Source organism: Micropterus dolomieu, linkage group LG03 (genome assembly GCF_021292245.1).
Source record: "Micropterus dolomieu isolate WLL.071019.BEF.003 ecotype Adirondacks linkage group LG03, ASM2129224v1, whole genome shotgun sequence".
Taxonomy (NCBI): Eukaryota; Metazoa; Chordata; class Actinopteri; order Centrarchiformes; family Centrarchidae; genus Micropterus; species Micropterus dolomieu.
The window spans coordinates 33,951,428-33,971,818 of NC_060152.1; the positions used below are offsets into that span (position 1 = coordinate 33,951,428).

The following is a 20,391-nucleotide window of genomic DNA, read 5'->3' on the forward strand; positions in this document are numbered from 1 at the left end:
TCATGCAGCAATTTTATGACTTGGTAACTGTAGTACCAGTTGTAGAGTTGAACAGCCAGGCTTTATCACCCAGAATAAGGTTTATTGCAGAGTAAAGTAAGTGCATAATTAGTGCATAAATAAGAATTATATAAAATAAAAGCAATAGAAAGCAAGTATTGTAACCACAAATAATAATAAAGTAACGACATGTTTATTTTTTAAATTTCACAAGTCAAGGACTTTCAGGAGCCAGATGTCTCTTCACTTGATTTAAATTACTCAAATGTGCTGACAGAATAACAGCAGTACGAACATTTAAACTATCACAGCTGTGTTTTCCTCTGCTCTTGTTGCTGCAGAGGTCTGTGTGACGGCGGGACCAGAGGGCTCTGTGTGCGGACGGCTAGCCGGCCTCGCTAGTTCCTTCCGCCAGTTGGCGCGAGCTTCACTTTTCGTAAAACGGTCAATATTCGACACCTACACATTTGATTTCTCGCCTCAAAAATTCTCAGAAGTGGATTTAGTGATGAAATCCTGTACGAAGCGTTCTGCTGTCGGCCTCTCTCTCATAAACCCAATCATCAATAGTCCACTAAAGTCCAGTTGCCCTTGATTTTAACCTTCGTTGGATAACTATGACCTGGATGACTGAGAATCTTCATAAATGCAGTTTTCTTTAACTAACTTAAGTCCATGCAGTGAGACTTGAAGCTGTTGAATAGCAAACAGAAGCTCATTTATAGCTTTGTTCAGTGAAGGAGCTACTGAATATACGTCACTGTGTCATCTGCGTAAAGGTGTAATTTAGCAGTTTGCAAGTCCTTCCCAATATTATTGTGTTTACCAGTTGTAAACTTTGACTGTGCAGTAAAAACTATTGGGACAGACTTTATAAAATGTGTTACAGGGTGAATCCTAATGACTTTGGTGAATGTATAACCTCCTTTAGTGCCACCAGCAGGTGAAACTTTTCACTTGAGTCCATCCTGAACAAGTAGTATGTAGCTGCAGTACCAGAGGCTGCAGTTTCAGGACCCCCGAATCATATTTCAGCCAGCCAATCGTGTGGTTCCACTGATGCAAGGGTCTGTTTTACCTTTACTATGCATGCGTGGAAGTGGTGACGCATGCGTAGTTAAGCTTTGTAAACCTTATTTTGGGGTAAAGTTGTCAAACTCTTTCAGCGATTTTTATCAGATTTTAATGCTGATTCTATGTCCCAGTGACCAGTAAAAGTGCAGTTCTGGCCTCTCCACTTTCATTTAGATAGGCCGAGTGGCAGGACTTGCCTAAAAGGACTTTGTTCTTGCTGAAGACATACATTTTCAAAAAACAGCTCACAGATATAGTTTCATTTGAAAAACAAAACATTTTATCAAAATCTCACTGAAGTTTTAATCAAACTAATCAAAAAAGGAGGAAACAGCATTTGTTGGGAACCATTTTCAGTGGCGGATTAATCCACATTTGGGGTTTGAATTGGTGTTTTTGTGTGTGATCGTATATTTTGAGGACCCGGCAACAGAAGAAACTGACCTAAAAACCCACCTGTCCAAAGTGTGGTGTAACCTAAAAACCCAAATAAAGCAGCAGACCACACTGAGCAAACAGCTGCTGAGGGTGTTTCTCATTCAGCAGAACTCAATCTGATCAGCTTTAACATCAGGAAACAAAATCTTCTATTATAAACCTAGATTTTTTGTAAAACAGTATAAAAATTTATCAGTTCGTTTAATGTTAACCAGACACTGAAACAAGTTTAATCAAAATACGGTCTACTGATTTATAGATTCCCAACAGAAACACACGCGACAGTCGGGTGTTACCTCAAAGCGGTCAGGTACGTGGAGTTTGGGTGAAGGAACTCCGACCAGATAATCCACCAACACCATGATCATGATGGTCAGAAACACGGCAAAGTCACTGATGGTGGATCGGACCTGCAGACACAAAACATGCAAACGTCACCCAATAAAATGTGATCATTTCCAACCAGAGACGGATTCATTCGGGTGGCAGCGTGTTTTCGAGCTCCTTTGAAGAAATTTAGATCTTAATCTAATCCTTTTTAACACACACATTTACTGTTTTATTTATTTTTAATACATATATTTTTTGTTATTATTTTTTAAAGTGATTAATGAGCTGTATAAAATGAATTATTCTTTTGCAATTCTGTTTTACATTCATGCCAAAACAGCTAGATTGAATTGAAAATCCATTTCAAAGGAGCTTTAATCACCCTCACTCGTCTTTAATGTTTGGGATCATCACTAAAACACCAAAAAGACCAAATGCATTCAATTGAATTTTAGGGAAATGCACATTTGTCATTTGATTGAATGGTTCAGCGGGGTAAGAACATAGTCAACTGATTATTTACAATCCATCGTTAGCTCGGTCAGTAGTGCACAGGACACCTGTTGTTAGAAGGGGTGTTTGTTCAATCTGCACTTGCCGCTAGGATTATTTTTCTCCCTTATCAACGAATTATTGATTGATGAAGAGATTGTTTTACATGTTCACAATTAAGCTTGTGCAGGAGTCTGTGCCTCCCGGTGATTGGTCCATATCAACCTAAGGACGCTTATTTTCTGACAGCTCTTTCAGAGGTGTGTCAGGCAAGCCAGACTCTCGAATTTCCTTCAGAACGTAAGAAAGTAAAATCTCTCAATTAAAGAGGACATAAAGTAGCTTTCTACTGCAAAGCCTTTCTAGAGCTTTTATTCTGTAGGCACAGTCTGTTAAGAGGAAGTGATTAGGTGAGTAACTTTTGCGGTCATGACTGAGCTCTGTTTCAGCACCAGCTGCTATAATGTTTTATTTTTTGCCGCTATCAAAGTAATCTGTCCGGAGGTCAGATATTACTGCGGGGCGAGCCAGCTTTGGCCCGTGGGCTGCCTACTGCCGACCACTGCTTTAAGGGGGAAAAAAAAGGGGGCTTGGTTTGAATATTTATCTCAATAAAAGTATTGTGTAAAAAAAGACACACATTAAATGGCACATGTAGTTTTCTGAAGAATATAATTTCCCCCAGGAAATTTCTCCCTCCCTTACATTTCTTTTATATTCCTTTTGCCTTCTGGGCAATTTGTGCAACTGTGACACAGAATTTTCCCCTCGGGGATCAATGAAGTATTTCTGATCTGATAAAAATATTTGCATTACCTTTGTATACCAAAAGGTTATTTTCATATTTTAAATTCAACATCTTAAATCTCATTTCAGGGGTCAAATTGTAAATATCTGCAGAGATATTATGTGCAGATCTTAATGTCCGTATCAAAGATTGTTCAGTCATGATAACATGAAACTCGAGTTTAAACATTTATCGATGCGCAGATCTGCTGAGACTGTGTGGAGGACGGACAGATACGGACCTTTGTGGGGAAGTATCTCTTGGTCTTGAACTGTTTGAAGAAGGAGGAGAGGAAGAAGGTGGTGAAGAAGAGGATGATGGACCAGAAGAGGACGTCGGGGACGTAGGGGCCGTGCGGGCTGCAGGCCGAACCGACAAACTCGCCGCGTAAATCCACGCAGTCCTGCAGACGGAGAGAGAGAGAGAATTTTAAAGAGCTGCAGTTCCTCTTACGTCCACAAGATGCTGCTGTGGTCCGACTGTAGTGAAGGGAGAAAACCTCCAAGTCAGCTTTTACTCTACAACTTCCTCTCTCATCAGATTCAGTGTGTTTAAGGAGGAGTAAAAAGACTCGTGACAGACCTTCACACTCAGCTGTTCCCACTGGATGTTTTCTGAGCTGATGTTTTGGTTGCTCCACATCTGGAGGACGTCAGCTGAGGCGTTCGCAGGCGGAGAACACTGACACCTGCAACAGAGCAGCAACAGGTGAGTCAGGTACACGCTACGTGAGCGTTTGATTCACCGATTTGATCCGTTGACCCCTTCAGATCTGAATGACCTTTACCACGGGCAACAGTCGAGCAAGGCTTTTGTTGTTTTTGTTAACTCCTGGAGCGCCGCCATGTTTTTGTACGTTGTGCAAATTCGGAAGTTGTCAAGCAAGAGATTCCGATGTCGGCCAGAGACGATCCGGCCCTGAGCCGACCCCTAGTGAATATACACACACACACACACACGTTTATTTAGGGTTGGCACCTTCAATACAGAAAAATAAGGGATGCCTTCCGGAGCGGGGGCCAGGCCACTTGGGGGCCCGATGGTGTGCCAATGGTGGTATATCATAACTTTAAACATATTTCCAGGAAAGTATTCAGATTGATACCAACGGATGTTAAAATAAGCTGTCTGCTATTGAAATCATAAATATTCTATCTACAAACGTTTCTCAATTTAATTCAACGCCATTTTTTTGATTGGTCAGTAAATCTATTTATGTTTTCAGTTTTTATTCAGCCTGTTGTTAATTCTACAGTATTGAAGGATGCAATAATGCTGATGTGTCTGTCTGGTTACCTCAACTTTAAAAAACAAAATCATACCATAATGTGGGCATGTGCTTCATTCACATTGTACCAGTTTTTCCTAACAAATAGGCAGCCTATGAAATCCAGCGTGATCAATCAGAAAATGAGTGCGTTTTATTAAATCAGTGCCTCGGCGTGCTGTCACGCGTCTGACAGAGCACACAGAACACTGGCCCACAAACTGTGACGTTTGGCTTGACCAGAGTTGCGGAGCGTGGACTGGTAGCTGGAGAGGACTGCCGCAGGAGGCCCTGAGCGAGCCCCTGAACCCCCAACTGCTCGGGGCGCCGCACCCCTGCTGCATTAAAAACAACTCGGAAATACGGGACAAACGGCAAAAAATTCCCCCAAATCCCCTATTGATTCAAAACGTGACGCCCTATTTAGTTCTCAAATACGGGACGATTTCGTATTATAAGGGACGGGTGACAACCCTATGTTTAATCCTTCAGGTACACGCAGGTAAGTAAGTGAACAACGCTGTTGGCGGTGCCGCCGCATGTCTCCGCCTTCTCATCGTTAAAAAGCAGGTACATCTGCGGCTTCCGATCTACGCCGTAGATTCGGTACAGAAGTATAAATCAGGCTTTATGCTGAACAGAGACCAACTGTATGGAAATGAATGACACATATTCCCCTCAGGAGAGTTTAAGGAGGTATAATTGTGTGAATTTTTGTGTATTGATTATTTTGTCAGCAAGTCAGACAATGAGATTCTCCGTGAACAAGAGAACAGAAAACACTGTAGTGACTTTCAACCTAAAGTGATATTTTTGCAGTGAATCAGTCTTCGCTCGCTAGTTCACGAGGCGTCCAAACCACAAAACAAAACCCTTGGATGCAGTTTTATAGATATGCTACTACACCTGCAGCTAGTGTTGTGGCGGAGAGAACGGCGAGCTACTAATCTAAAGCTTCAGAAACGCTGCCGGTTCATCCTTACGTGTAGAAGGTGAGGTTGTCCAGCTCGTCGTGCATGTTGAAGGGGTAGAGCTCCCCGAGGGTGACCAGCTTCTCCAGAGCCTCGTAGATGAAGATGATGCAGATGAGGGAGGCGAAGGCTTCTTCGGTGAAGCGGGTGATGTAGCAGACCAGAGAGCTGGCGTCGGTGGCGACCAGCAGCAGGCAGAGGAAGGCGGTCCAGAGTCCGATACTGGTCCTCAGGGACAGGTAGGACAGGCCGTACTCACTGAGGACAGACGGACAAAATATACGGCAGTGTTTTTAAAAAATGTTTTAACAGGATTAACTCGCCTCACACTGCTAAAGATCATTTTCAAAATCATCAAGTTTTTAGATTTTCATTCTTCTGCTCGCTGTGACCTGAAACTCGTGTTCAGACACTCACAATGTTTGTGGAAGCAGCATTTCATCCTGTGGTCATACAGCTGTAAGCAAAATGATGCATTCAAGGACCAGGGCTCTTTTCAATACCAACACCACTTTATTTTGACACTTTGACAACTCTGAACATGTTTTCCTACAAAATTCTCTTCTTCAGTCAACAAAAGAAGCCAAAGAACTTTGTACTGATAAAGTTACGATTTGATCAAAGGAGTCGAGAAGATTTTACATCGGACGGATTTTTAGTTATGCAGCTGAACTAAACTGAAGTCTGTGAGCAGGTAGCTGAAAGTCTCTCTCTGTACATCAGGTCCCTGCGGGCCACACACGGAGTCTATCTGATCAATACTCCACCAATCAGTAACAAAAGACAGAAGACACTGGGTGGATGATCAGGGGTTCAGATGATTCTGGTTTCAAACCAACCGCTGGTGAATCTGACCTCTCTTTATAATTATTTATCATTTAGTGTTGAATTACTGATCTTGTAGCAGTCCAGTCTCCAGTGTTTCTTTTAACAAACCAATGGGGACGCAGCCCTGAAAAACCCGCCAGCACAAGACGTTCGTTTCAGCGCAAACGAGAGAGCTGACAGCGTGACGGCAAAGCTGAAAGGGAGAGCAAAAGTCTGATCAGAGGGAGCTTTGAAGGACTTTTTGTTTGCAAGTTATGTGTTTTTTTTGGTGGAAGTCAATTTAAAACATTTAACATCTAACTTTACATAAGGAAAATCAATAATGTTTGCAAAACCTTGTATTTACTTGGACTGTGGCAAATGATGGGACAGCGTTTGCTACCTGACCAGGAGAGAGTCCCAGTGAAACGTCAAGATCAGCCTTAACGAGACTAAGTTTAACTGAGAATCTAAAATCATCCCTAAATATAGTTCAATAAGCTCACCTTTAATTCTGACATTCAACGGTTGCAGCCTTGCGTTTTAATGGAAAAGCAGACTTTGGTTTGTCGGGATGCCCTGTGGGGTCCGAGGCTGACTGCAATAACTCGGGGCCCCAGAGGTTACCGACCTCCCTCTGTTTCTCTCCACATGTTCCACCTTTGGTTTGGTTTAAACAAATATATTTTGTTACACGTTTGCCGTGGGGGGTCTCCCTTTTCTGGTGGCTGCCTGAGCCAGGTCATAACAGGTGGTGCTTAGTGTCAAACAGGACACATCCAGCCAAGCTGCTAAGTTTTTAGTCAGCTTTCCTGCAACAGCATCTCAGGTTCTGCAGATACTGAGACGGCTTAGAGTGCAGGCTTTTTACACATTTCCCATTTCGCTATTCCAGACTTTCTGGTAGATTTTTCAGACCTTACCTGACATCTGCGTACAAAAGCTAGATTTATATTATGTAAATAAATGATTTTAAAATCCGTCTGCATGGTGTTAGTTTTTAGTGGCCGTTAAGTCTACACAGAAAACTGGGCAGTGTTCCACAGTCAGACATCATATTACTACTTTCCCCTTAAGATTTTTAATAAATGATAATATTAGGGGGGAGCCGGAATGATTTAAACACTGTTCAGATAAAGGTGATTTTAAAAGATGACATTACAAACAGAAACTGTTTTTTGTTGTGATCAACAGCTCACATTTTGTGTGTTCTATAAATACCATTATATATTGTACAAATTTGGAACAATAGCTGTATAATCTCACTTAGAATGGAAGGTGTGCACTGTTTCACACAGGAGTGGGAGGGAGGGAAGAAACGCAGCCTTAAACATTTCAATTGTTATGAAAAAAAAAAAAAAAAAAAAAAAAAAATCAAAAACAAGCCACCGCACACTGAAATGACTCAACAATGCGTTTCGCCTGTGTCTTTAGAACCTGAAGAAGCCACAGGTGAAACGCATTGTGAAGAGCCTTAAACCTGCGTCCTCTCCAGCGGCCAGCAGGGGGCGCCTTAAACCTGCGTCCTCTCCAGCGGCCAGCAGGGGGCGCCTTAAACCTGCGTCCTCTCCAGCGGCCAGCAGGGGGCGCCTTAAACCTGCGTCCTCTCCAGCGGCCAGCAGGGGGCGACTTAAACTTTATTTTGAACTTAACAGGAAACTTCTTGGCTCAAGCCTGAGCAGAGCGTGCGCGTCACATGTTAACAGGTTGAAGTGATGCACCTTAGACAGAGTCGTCACACCAGCAACATCACAACTTTCACTACAACAAGCGACCCAAGCGGAAACCTCCAGGTCTGAAAAGTGACGCCTTAAACCTGCGTCCTCTCTAGCAGCCAGCAGGGGGCGCCTTAAAGCTGCGGCTGCAGAAAGAAGTGTGATTGTATAGAAGTCTATGAGAAACTGTTTCTACTTGTCAGCTGATTTATTCCCTCAGTAAACACTTTCCTGATGAGTTTATGGTCTCAGTCGCTAGTTTCAAGTCTTCTTCAACACAGCATGATGTTCATTTAGTAAATTATGGTCCCATTTAGAGGAACAGAGACCAGGAAGCAGGGGAGGCTTTAGGGCGGGGCTACAAGCTGATTGACAGGTCGCTACCATGGCGACCTGCCAAAATTAGCATCCCAGCTTTTTTCACAGTTGACATGCGTTACAGATGCTAATCAAGCTGGCTAGCTCCACCCTCTCATCCAAATATGGTCAAGTTTGGTTCCAAAAAACCAAGATGGCCAAACTGCCAAACTGGAGGCTTCAAAGTGACAGTCCACAACCCAACAAGGGACGTCACGGCGGCTCCGCAGTCTGCGGTAGTAACCCTACGCATTCGTCTGAAGACCTTCGTCGGAACACACACTCCAACGCAAGTTCCACATAGATATGTAAAACAATAGTAAAGGTGGTAGCGTTACAGATAGCGACGAAAATGAAAAATAGCATTAATAATGAAAGCTTTTCAACGATAATAGCAGCAGGTTTCGAGAAGAAACCCGGGGGCAGAAGGAAGCCCGCAACCTCAGATCCAGAAACACCTGCAGAAAGTGACAGGAGGAAAGATGAGAGGGATGAAAAAGCACAAGACTACGGGAGATGGAAGAAGTCGAGTTGGTAACATTAGCATTAACAGAATAAGAATGCGCAGATGGAGAGGGGGAGAACGAGAGAGGAGCTCAGTGCATCATGGGAAGTCTCCTGGCAGTAACTGCCTCTATTTGGAATAAAATCACTGGGTGCAGACCGTTAGGAGACCAGAGTCTAATAGTTGTTGTGCAGTTAGCATCGTGACATGTTTATGAGTGCAATGTTTTGATGCATCTCTCTGCAGAACAGTCTCCCTGCTGACCCGGGTTCAGCCTGCTGAGCTAATCAGTGGTATCAGTGATCTCAGTCAACACTGACTCAGGACAAACTGTACAATAATCAACCGAGGCCATCGACCACAGAGAGGGTCTCTATAAGAAGCAGCAGCCTCTCGGTCCTCCTCACTCAGTCTCACATCATGTCTCGGTGTCTCCCCGTCCTGCTGCTGTTAGCCCTGGCCTGCCTGGCCCGGGTCGGCTCAGCGCAGCCCGTCGACAGCCGGGCCGAACTGAAGAAGGTTCAGGCCGCCCTGGAGGAGCTGCAGGCCGAGAGATGAGGTAAGGCTGCGTCTCTGAAATATTTATTCTATGGCTCAAACCTGACCAATCAGAGAGGATTCATCTCAAAGTTACTTTAAAGAAAGTGTCCCGTTAATTCAAACATTACGCTACTAGAGAACTGTTGGCAATGGGTTTCAGAATTTTAAGCTCAGTGACTGGATGTCTATTGCCAAACTGCACCCTGTCCACAGACCTGTACCTTCTAATCAAAGAACCAGATTCAGATTCTATCAGCTGTTCTCTTCTGGGGATTCAGCCAAAAGAGTTTCACGTCATGTTAAAGACTTGAAGAGAGAGAACCGTCCTTTAAGATGAGTTTAATGAGTGTCCAAAAACATAATGATTAAAAACATTTCTATCGAGTTTAAAGGCAGATTTTTGCTCCTGAGTGGAAACTGAAGAAACCAGATTGATAATTGTTTGGTTAAACTATTCTTTATGGTCAGAATGTGAAAAACACCAGTGGCATTTCACAAATATGAGGTAGAACATTCAAAACAATTCTGATAAAATCTTTTTACATTTATTCATTTAGCTGACGCTTTTATCCAAAGCTACAATTGCTATACATGTCAGAGGTCGCACGCGTCTGGAGCAACGAGCGGTTAAGTGTTTTGCTCAGGGATGCGTCACAGTGGGAATTGAACCCGGGTCTCTCACACCAAAGGCATGTGTCTTTTATCCATTGCACCTTCAGCACCCCAATTCTTCAAAAAAATATGATTAGTAAATATGTTTTGAGTCCCTTTTCCTCAACAAAATCAATCTTAATAGAAAAATTAAGCGCAATAATATTATTGTTTCATTGGCCAACCCGACTCAGCCGACCTGATTTCATCGGGCAGGCTGTTCCAGAGCCTCGTGGCCCCGACTGCAAACTGTCCCCTTTAGTTTTCAGTCGAGACTCTGGACCACTGCACGAGGATCTTAGAGTACGTGTTGGTACGTACAGGACTAAAAGGTCAGAGATAAAACAGGGCGAGAGGCCACGAAGAGCTTTAAAAAAAGTGATCAATAACATTTTAAAATCTATTCTAAAACATCCTCTGAGACAGAAGCTAAAAACAGGGGCGACACATGCCTTCGGTGAGAGAGACCTGGGCTCGATTCCCACCACAACATCCACAAAAGTGTCCCTGAGCAAGACAACCCCGAGATCTCCAGAGGCGTGCGACCTCTGACAGTTCATCAATACATTTTGGCAAGTTATAAAGGCCGTTGTAGTAACTCAAGCGCGATAAAGGCGTGCAAGATGGTCTCAGTGTCCTTAGAAGATAGAAGATATATTTCTAAGATATTAAAAACACGATTGCACAAGCTTTTTGTGGTGTGCTCATGTCCCCACCACTTTTTAAAGAATAAGTTGTTAAAATACGTTCAGAAATACGCAGTTTAAAAACAAATGAAAACATTTTATTTGCACATTAAGAAAACATGCAATTAAAATATAGAAGAAACAAATGTGCATCATCCAAAACAGATCTGAGAACAGCACAGAACGACTGAGAGCTGCACTGACTGTTGTATTTATATACTTTGAAATGTCACCTGCCACCTGAATTTTGCGTTTCCTTTTACATAAATAAAAAATTTCCACCCTTAGTTTGTGCAGAAACTTTCACCGGAATGCAGGAGATGAAGTGTTTAATGATCAAGTTTCCTGGGGGAGGAAGACCCTCCGCTCACATATCTCAACATTGATCTCTTTAAAACACTGTTTAAGGATGTTTTCGTCTCGTGAACCTGATGGCGCCTATCGTGGTGTCTCGCGAGCTAAGTGTCTCTTCACACCTCTAATCTGAGCCCCCACCGCTTTTCAACACAAAGTGACGCCCACGGCTGTTGCTGCTCAAAACTTCAACTACTGTCGAACCACACGCAAAGATTTTCCCGCAACATGCTTGATACAAACTACAATACACACATTTTTAGGACATCTCTCTCCCCCGTGACCTACTCCAGGATTTCAGTGTCTCCTCCATCGAGACGGAAGCGCGCTTTCATAGTCAGAGTGAATTATAATATAATATTTCAGCTTGCCAACATAATCCAGCACAGTTGGTAGAATTAAAGAATCATTTCTCTTGAGGTCGAGGTTCACCACAAGAGGCTCCAGCTTGTGTATGTTTTATGAAGCAGACTTCTTCCTGTGTGACCCGCTGAGGTTTAAACAAACGCTAATCGTCTTTAATTGTTCGCAGCGATGGCCGAGCGTCTGGAGGCGGCCGAGCGGGAACTGAAGGCCGTCAAAGGTGAGACGTCTCAAACGGTGGCCAACACTTTTAATCCCCTCATTTCATGAGTAAAAGCAAGTTTATAAATGGTTTATAACCCGTTATAACAGTGAGCTGATTTGATATTTAATTGCGTATTAATTTGTGAACAACATTAACTCCTCCTGTGGAGACGCATAAGCAGAGATGAACAACAAACACTTGTTGTACTGTAAATAAACTCTTTAAATCTCTTTATATATGCTGACAACTTCATTATAGTGAGTTTCATGTCTAATATACTTGAATTAAGAATCAAGAGGTATCTCATACAAACGTTTTAAATGTTAAAAAGGACACATTTCTGAAAAAGAAGAAACTGTTTTGTACAGAAACGCCTAAAGTTGCGTTCGCTGCCTCGCTGGGAGGAAACGGCCTCCAGAAGACGACGTCCGGCAACGTAGACCTCGTCTACAGGGACGTCCTGACCAACGTGGGCGGGGCTTACAACCCTGAGACAGGTGAGACACACAAGTCAAGTTTCTGACCAAACGTAGCTCAGATTTGAAATTCTTTTACAGTCATTTTGCAAAATTAACCCTGATGTTGCTGCTCGTCTCCACCCACTGCATCGAGCACACGAGCTCATTGGCCGGTGGAGCCGATTCTCCAGTCGCTGCCATTGAACTGCACAGCGAGGTGACATCATGAGAAGAGCGGCAGTCGAACCACGTGGAGAACACGATGACGTCAGACCTTTGTTAGCTTCAGGTGTAGATGTGAGGAAGGTCACAGCCTCCTCATCGCTCCACACACAGCTGAGCCTTTCCACACGTTCAGCCGCCGCTTCATGTTCGGCAGCGTTTATTCATCAAGTTTGTTTATCCACAAACTACTTTCACCCCTCAGACGCACATTTAGACAGACTTCTGGTTTCCACCCTGGTCTCTGTAACTCACACGCCTGTCTCGGTCATGCTAGTTCCACTGTACTTCCATTTCAGGACAAAATTTCAGTCCCTCGTCTAAACCTTCCTCGTTTCTCTTCGCCGTCCCTCCAGGTGTGTTCACAGCACCGATTCGTGGAGTCTACTACATCCGCTTCACAGCCAATGGTCCCACGGACGTCACTAAGAGCGCCGTGCTCTATAAAAACAGCTTGGAGATCCAGTTGATCACCCACGAGCAGCCGTCCGGCGAGGGCAGCGACACGGCGTCCAACGGCGCCGCCCTGCTGCTGGAGAAGGGCGACAGGCTGAAGATGGTGCTGTGGCACGACACTCAGATCTGGGACAACAGCAACCACCACAGCACCTTCAGCGGCTTCCTGCTGTTCCCCATGTGAGGACGACGCGAGCGTTTTTACCGCAGCAGCAGAATATTTACCTGAATATGGCGTCTGCAGCAACGTTTATCACATGCAACAAAAAGTGGACATCTGCTTTTGTTTCTCTGTGCTGAAGGGTGGACGAGGCTCCCGCAGAGTTCGACGCTGAAGCCGAGCTGAAGACTCTGCAGGCTTCACTGAAGCAGCTTCAGACAGATAATCTGGGTAAGTCTCAAGGTCCTGATCCTTTCTCGTTTATACGCTGATTTTAATTTTGATATTTCATGCAGCACCCCGTGTTTCACCTCCTTATTTTTATTCTATTCCTTCATATATTTCTGTTTATAAAAGCTGCAACATACCCTGATCAGCCAAAACACGATGGCCACTGACGGGTGAAGTGAATAACACTGGTTACCATGTCACCTGTCAGTGGGTGGGATCCATCAGGCTGCAGGTGAACATTGCGTCCTCAGAGTTGATGTGTTAGAAGCAGGAAAAATGGGCAGCGTGAGGATTTGAGTGACTTTGACAAGGACCAAATTGTGATGGCTCGACGGCTGAGTCAGAATATCTCCGACCCGGTCTGCAGGGTTCAGCTCCCATCAGAAGTTTTGTAACCATTGGACAGTTATTGTCTTATTTGTGGTCTATTTTGTGTTATGCCACACCATTTTCTTGCATTTGCAGAGCCCCCTAGTGGTCGATTTGAATGGAACTTTCAGGGCTTGTCTCGTGGTCCCAAGGAAGGAAAAGTGGTGAACCGGCAACAAGGTCATGGTCGGCCATGTGGAGAGCGAAGGCTGGCCCGTGTGGTCCTACTGCAGGTCAAACTGCTGAAAAAGACGATGCCGGTTCGGATAGAAAGGTGTCAGAACCAGTCCGAGTCCATGCCACGATGGGTCTGGGCTGTTTTTGCAGCAAAAGGGAGACCTACAGTTTGACCAGCAGGTGGTCATAATGTTATGGCTGATCGCTGTATTGTAACAATAAAAACGATAATGTCATAAAGTAGCTGTAAACATAGCTCAAACCTTTTTCTCGCATAGCGATTTTAAAATAGTTTGCCATGTGTGGATCAACACTGGTATGAAACATGTCCTGCAAGTTTTGTAACCATTGGACAGTTAATGTCTAATTTATGGTCCATTTTGTGTTATGCCACGCCCATTTTCTTGCATTTTCAGCGCCCCCTAGTGGTCGATTTGAATGGAACTTTGAGGGCTTGTCTCAGGCACTCATCTGGACAGGTCATGTGAGTTTTGTGATGATTGGCCCATCGGTTGCTGATTTAGGTCCATTTGATTCCAGAGCCACGCCCCTTCCAGAGTTAAAATTCAATTAAGTTTCAACCTGCCTCCAGGTGAATCTGTTGAACCACATGACTGACATCAATGAGTTGATTGTGGTTTTGTGCATCTGTGTGTTTCTAGGTGTCAAAGAGAGACTGCAGTCCACAGAGAGGGAGCTGCAGGCCATCAGAGGTCAGTCACCCTTTAAGATACCGGATTTAATAGCAGCGATACATTTCTGATGGGCGGAGGAGGGCTGCACTAAAACAAACACTCTCGTCCTTTTCTGGCACCTGTGGAGGAGGAGCGCCATCATGTGGACATTATTATCAGTTCCTACAGAAATAACATCATTAAATCTAAAATTAGTCTTTGTATTTTTATATTTATTGGCCTAATAAACCCAGTCCTGCTTCAATCAACTCCAGAAATTAGTAAAACATATACCCAAAAACAAGAAACCCACACGCTATAAACGCATCTCTTTGTCTTCGCGCAGACAGTTTCGGTTTAATTTGTCCAGGTGTTAATATACTTGAAACTGAGGGACATCGGCATAGTTACTGGGCTGATTCTGTAGTATAAAGTGACCACATTTAACTTTAAAGTCAGAGTAAAGCTGATGATACACAGAGCAACCTTTAGAGCAACGGTGCTGGGCAATGTTGCCGTCAATGGTATTGAGTAAAGATTACTACCTTAATTTCCTTCTTCCACCTCTCCGCCATCCTCCCCGTCCCGCCGCTATCCGTTGAAAACAGTCAGATTTTGCACCAGCAACATTGCTCAAAAAGTTGCCCTGTGTGTCATCAGCTTAAAAGGTGAATAAAGTATGTTGTTACTGGAGCTGAAATGGTTCTTCACTTTAAGTACAGATGTTACAAAGGTTTCAAAAACATTTCAGAAATTCCATCATCTTGAAAAAGAACCTTGTTTTCATTTATCGCCACTGGTTTTTGTTGGTCTTCAGACGTAAAGAAGGTGGCGTTCTCAGCTTCTCTCGGAGGTGACGGCCTTCAGAAGACGACGTCAGGAAGTAAAACGCTCCTCTACAAAGACGTGCTGACCAACATCGGACAGGCGTACAACTCTGAGACAGGTCAGAAACTCTCACACACAGATTACTGAGTTAATACTGACTTTGATTCGTCAGGTGGACACAAACATGACTGATCGTGTTGCTCTGTAACTGCTGGACTGTAAATATTTATCTGTAGGCTCCAACCTCCATTTCCAAAAACGTTTTCACGCTGTGTAAAATGTAAATTGAAACCAAAATGGGACGATGTATAAAAGATTGAATCTACTGACAGATTTGTCAAATATATGAGCTAAGATAAATCGGCGTCTGCGTTTATGACAGCCGATTAATGATGAATAAAAAACAGAAACTCATGTCATGAGTGTTGCATAGTTTTCCCACCAGAGGGCGCTCTGCAGCTTCCCTGAACGTAACTTAAATAATAAAAGGTGCGTTTGAGTTCATGCAGCGCTGACTTAAAGTGATGCATGCTGGACTTATAATAAGACCTGCTGCTTGAAAGTTGTGTCCGACTTTCGGTGGCGCTGCAAAACGTCACCACGTCACATGACATTAAAATCTAGCAGGAGCAACGCCACAGCAGGCGCCAAGTCTGGCGGCCGCAGTTACTTTTCTCCAGCTGCGCAAAGTTGGAACTAGACCTGAACGATTAATCGTTTTCGAATCGAAATTGCGATTGAAAGAACGTGATTAGCTAATTGTGGAGACGGGGATTATGGATTAATTATTTGTCAATCGAAACGCCATGCGCCTCCTGTTACGGTCCTACTCACCAATCAGAGCGGGCACAGGGCGTGTCCATTTTAAAACAACGAAACTAGAAGAAAACGTGGGATGATGGCGTCAAACAATCACAGGCAGCGGCTGAGCGCCATCAACTCCCAATGAAGTGTTTCAGCAGCGGAGCGTTTAGCCTACACGTTGTTAACTCGTTAATTTGTCATTTTGTGTGATTGAACTACGGATAAGCGCTCTGTGAGCCCGCTCCGCTCTCTGCAGGCTAACGTGACATATCCACATGGAGCATTTCAGAATAAGAGCGTTTTGCCTGCCTGTTTTTGTGACTTGTTCAGATTTTGTTTATTTGTTCAGTTGTTCTGATTCTTGAGCTTCTACGATGGTTCAGTAGCTACGCAGTTAAATTGTTTCTTTTGTCTGTTTTAACTGTTTATTGTTGATGTGCAATAGGGAGTCTGCAAAGAGTGTTTTATTTTGAAAATCAACCGGATTCTCCAAGCCTGCGTGGTTCATAAACTGGCAGTGAATACTGAACTTTAGCAAACTTCAATAAAATAAAAAAATTTAAAACTTTTGTTTATATTTTACACAGCGTGCCGGCGTTTTTGGAAACAGCGGTAAAGCGTTAGCCAGGAGAACTTGAGAATAGATCAGATGTTGGTGTTTAAAGTTTGCTCTGCGGAACCAAACAGATTTTATAATTTGGAAATTCCAGTTAAAAATAAGAATTCAAACTTTTCAATCGAGTTATTTTGTCCCTTCTAACCTGCCATACGTCCCTGTTAATTAACCCTCACCCTCTCCAGGTGTGTTCAGAGCACCTGTGCGTGGAGTCTACTACATCCGCTTCACAGCCAACGCCCCCACCAACTTCCCCATGAGCGCCGTGCTCTACAAAAACAACGCTCAGATCCAGCTGATCGCCCACGAGCAGCCGTCCGGCGAGGGCAGCGACACGGCGTCCAACGGCGCCGCCCTGCTGCTGGAGGAGGGCGACACGCTGTCCATGCAGCTGTGGCACGACACTCAGATCTGGGACAACAGCAACCACCACAGCACCTTCAGCGGCTTCCTGCTGTTCCCCATGTGAGGAGGAACACGGTCGAACCTTTAGTCAACATCTGAGAGGACGTTTTATCTCTGTTGTAAAACCATGTTCAGGTTACGTCTCCGCTGACCGAACCGGAGTTCCTCTATAATAAAGTTTGACTGATAAAACTTCACCTACCTGAGCTTTAAAGTTCGAATAAAAGAAAAAGAAACAGCTTGTTGCAGCTCTTTCAGTTATTAAAACGGAAAATTCGGAAAACTTAAAAATCCTGGAATGAAAAGTTCTTTTTTATTTTTAATGTTTCATTTCTAAGCAAGTAGTTTCATAACTAAAAACAAAAAAATTGCAGAATGAATCAGGTCAGAGACTAAACTTTGTATAACTATTTTTCCAACGTTGTCTCACACCTTGGGAACAACTAAATGCTTAAAGAAACATGAAGAAAATAATGTTATTTTAAGCATTGTACTCAAGAGCAAACCTCATTTATAGTGAGGAGACAGTGGGTTTAAATTAGAGCCTTACTGATATGGGATTTTCAAGATCGGGCAATATTGTTTTTCCCCCCTTGTTTTAAGAAGCGCATGACATAAACAAAGATATTCCCTAAAATGTTATGTTGAGACCAAGATACCATGACATAATGCAGTATAAAAAGAAACTTTGTTATAAATAGAACTTTGAACAAAAGTAAAACAAAATATATCAAGGTTTTGATGGACAAGAGGCAAATAAAACTACAGAAAAAAAATGTAAATATCTGATTTGTAATAAATTATGGAGTATTACTACTAAGTAAATAGTGCATGTATTGTGGGGGCCAGGAAAACAAACTATAAAAATTACCCATATACTGCTAGTACTCTCCTACACAGGTAATTTATATTTATATATGAAACTCTTTAATTTAATGTTCATTAGCAGAAGTACTCCCTAATTTATAACAAGTCAGATATTTGTAAAATGTTTTGTACATCTGACTCTTATTTATCAAAACCTTGATATATTTAGTTGTACTTTTGTTCAAAATACTATTTATAACAGCTACATTATGTCAGGGTATCTTGGTGAGGTCTCAACATAAATATTTGGGATAACGTTTCTTAAAAAGAATATCAGCCAGATTTTATTTTTATTTTAATCCTCAACTATCGAAATCGGCATCAGACGTAATAATCCTATATCGGTTGGGCTCTAATATCTAGGGCCCAGGATTTTGTGCTACGCCCCTGCTGACGCTGTCCGACGTATTTTCCTGGAAATATTTTGAGTTTCAGAAATAAAAGCAGTATGATGTAATCTGGTGGGAAATGGAGCAGGTTAAATAAAATAAGGGCTTTATGTAAGTGTTACAAAACATTTTTCCATCACAAAAAGCCTTTTTAATACTCACAAAACAAAGAAACAAGAGAAAACAAATGCACAATCCCTCTAAAGCCAATTACATTCTGATCCAAAAACCCACAAATCAGGATAATCCGTGACCCCTTTGGCTCCATGAAGAACAACAAAGCTTCGCTGCTCGGTTTGAGCTCCTACTTACCTAGATTTTAAAAACACACCATCTAATTTTCTGGGTCATTAATGAAGTCACTGAGGCGCCATGTTTAATTCCCACCTGCAGGGGGAGTCGGAGCTCAAGCACAAGTATTCAGATTCCTCACTTATATTAAAATACAACAACCTAAAAACACTATTACAAGAAGAAGTCCTGCATTCAGCAGCAGAAGTATTAACAGCTTCATGGAGTTAAAGTATCAGCAGTAAAAGTACTCATTGTGCAGTAAAAGTATTCATTGTGCAGTAAAAGTATTCGTTGTGCAGTAAAAGTATTCGTTGTGCAGTAAAAGTATTCGTTGTGCAGTAAAAGTATTCGTTGTGCAGTAAAAGTATTCGTTGTGCTCCTCCAAAGGATCAGCAGATGAGTGATGATTAATGGGAGAGAGAAGAAGAAGAAAAGTTCTGCGTGTGCAGGTACAGAAAACAGGTGTTCCCGCAGACTCACCTGCAGAACTTGAAGAGGATCTTCTCAAAGACCAGAACTGGACCGGTGCTGCCCAGGATGGTGAGAGGCTGACCAGCAAACAGGGAGTAGGCCACGCCCGTCATGGACGCCCCGAACAGAGACTCTATGGCACTCTACCGGGACAGTGAGAGAGAGAGCGAGAGACGTCATAATGTTGTACCGCCCCTTTAAGAGGAAACGTGACATCAGTTCATCGTCCCGTCAGTCGAGTTCTTACTATGTTTCCTTTGGTGGCTTCTCCCAGCAGCCCTCCGAACGTGATGACGGGCGACATGCAGGCGCAGTAGAGGAAGAGGACGGACGCCAAACACTGCAGGCTGACCGCGTCCCTGATGTCACTCCACAGGAAGGGCGCCTTCCTCCGGACGTCGTTCACCAAACCACCGAAGATCCTGACGGACAGACGGAGTCAAGTCACGGACACTTTTCGCTCATCAGTGATGTTTAGCTGCAGCGGCACAAAATTTAGGCGCCCCCACATTTTTCCCAGCAGCTTTAGCACCATGACAGTAAATTCTAACCTTCTGTCTTTTCCCAAAACACACTGTCAACAGTCGTTACTTGAATCACGGCACAAACACAAAAATGTTTACACATATATATTATTGTAAAACGAAACTTAAAAAGTGCTGACAAACTGTAAAGATCGACCAGCTTGGTAGCATCGCAGGAAGCGCTCCGTGCTTTATAGCCAGTTTTACTGGCGGCCATACAAGTGGCTGTAAAATGGTGGCAATGACTTACTCTTTTCTCTGCCTTTTTATCTGGCCAACAACACACGGCAATAGCCCTTTAAATATAACTTAGGTTCACCATCGGCCATGTTATTATCTGCCATCCTCCACATACTAGTATTTTAGGTTTCTTCCCGGGACAGAGCTGATCTGCCACTTATCATACTGAGCAAAACACTACGGCAGATCTACAACATCAGCCCAAGATCAGTTCACACACAGGCTTATCGGCGTGTTGGTGGTAGTAAGAGATGCACAGATTGCATTTTTCCTGGCTGATTCCAATTACAGATTATTTAGAGGTCTGACCTGCCGATTCTTTCTTTTTAACAATTATAACTGACAGCATGCACAAACATCTTGGTAATTTTTATGACTATATACGTACCGTAAAACTTCAATTAATAGCCGCCTGCCTCCTTTACTGGCCTGGTGTGGGAACACATTTTGACAAATAAACGCCTGGTCTGGTTTTTATAGAAGTTCTTTGGATGTATAAAACCTCTTAAACGCCACGGGGTCGCCGCTTTAGCTGCTTCTATGCTGCTTAGATTGTTAACAGGCTACAAATATTAATGTTTAAACGTATGATCAATATGCTGAACATCCTTAGATTAGTTAGATTCTCCACAAGACCACTGTTAAGTTCATTTAATCAAAACAA

At 43.2% G+C, this 20,391-nt stretch overlaps 1 protein-coding gene across 1 annotated transcript in view; it reads right to left on the reverse strand.

Annotated features, from left to right (window-relative positions):
* LOC123968632 (sodium bicarbonate cotransporter 3-like) overlaps nucleotides 1-20,391 on the reverse strand; it is a 79,936-nt gene that overhangs the window by 6,677 nt on the left and 52,868 nt on the right. Inside the window, exons 14-19 of the mRNA XM_046045498.1 lie at nucleotides 19,211-19,385; nucleotides 18,973-19,106; nucleotides 5,372-5,617; nucleotides 3,704-3,809; nucleotides 3,363-3,524; nucleotides 1,809-1,922 (exon numbers count right to left, since the gene is read on the reverse strand). Of these exons, the coding sequence (XP_045901454.1) occupies nucleotides 1,809-1,922; nucleotides 3,363-3,524; nucleotides 3,704-3,809; nucleotides 5,372-5,617; nucleotides 18,973-19,106; nucleotides 19,211-19,385 (937 nt within the window). The remainder of the gene's footprint in view (nucleotides 1-1,808; nucleotides 1,923-3,362; nucleotides 3,525-3,703; nucleotides 3,810-5,371; nucleotides 5,618-18,972; nucleotides 19,107-19,210; nucleotides 19,386-20,391) is intronic.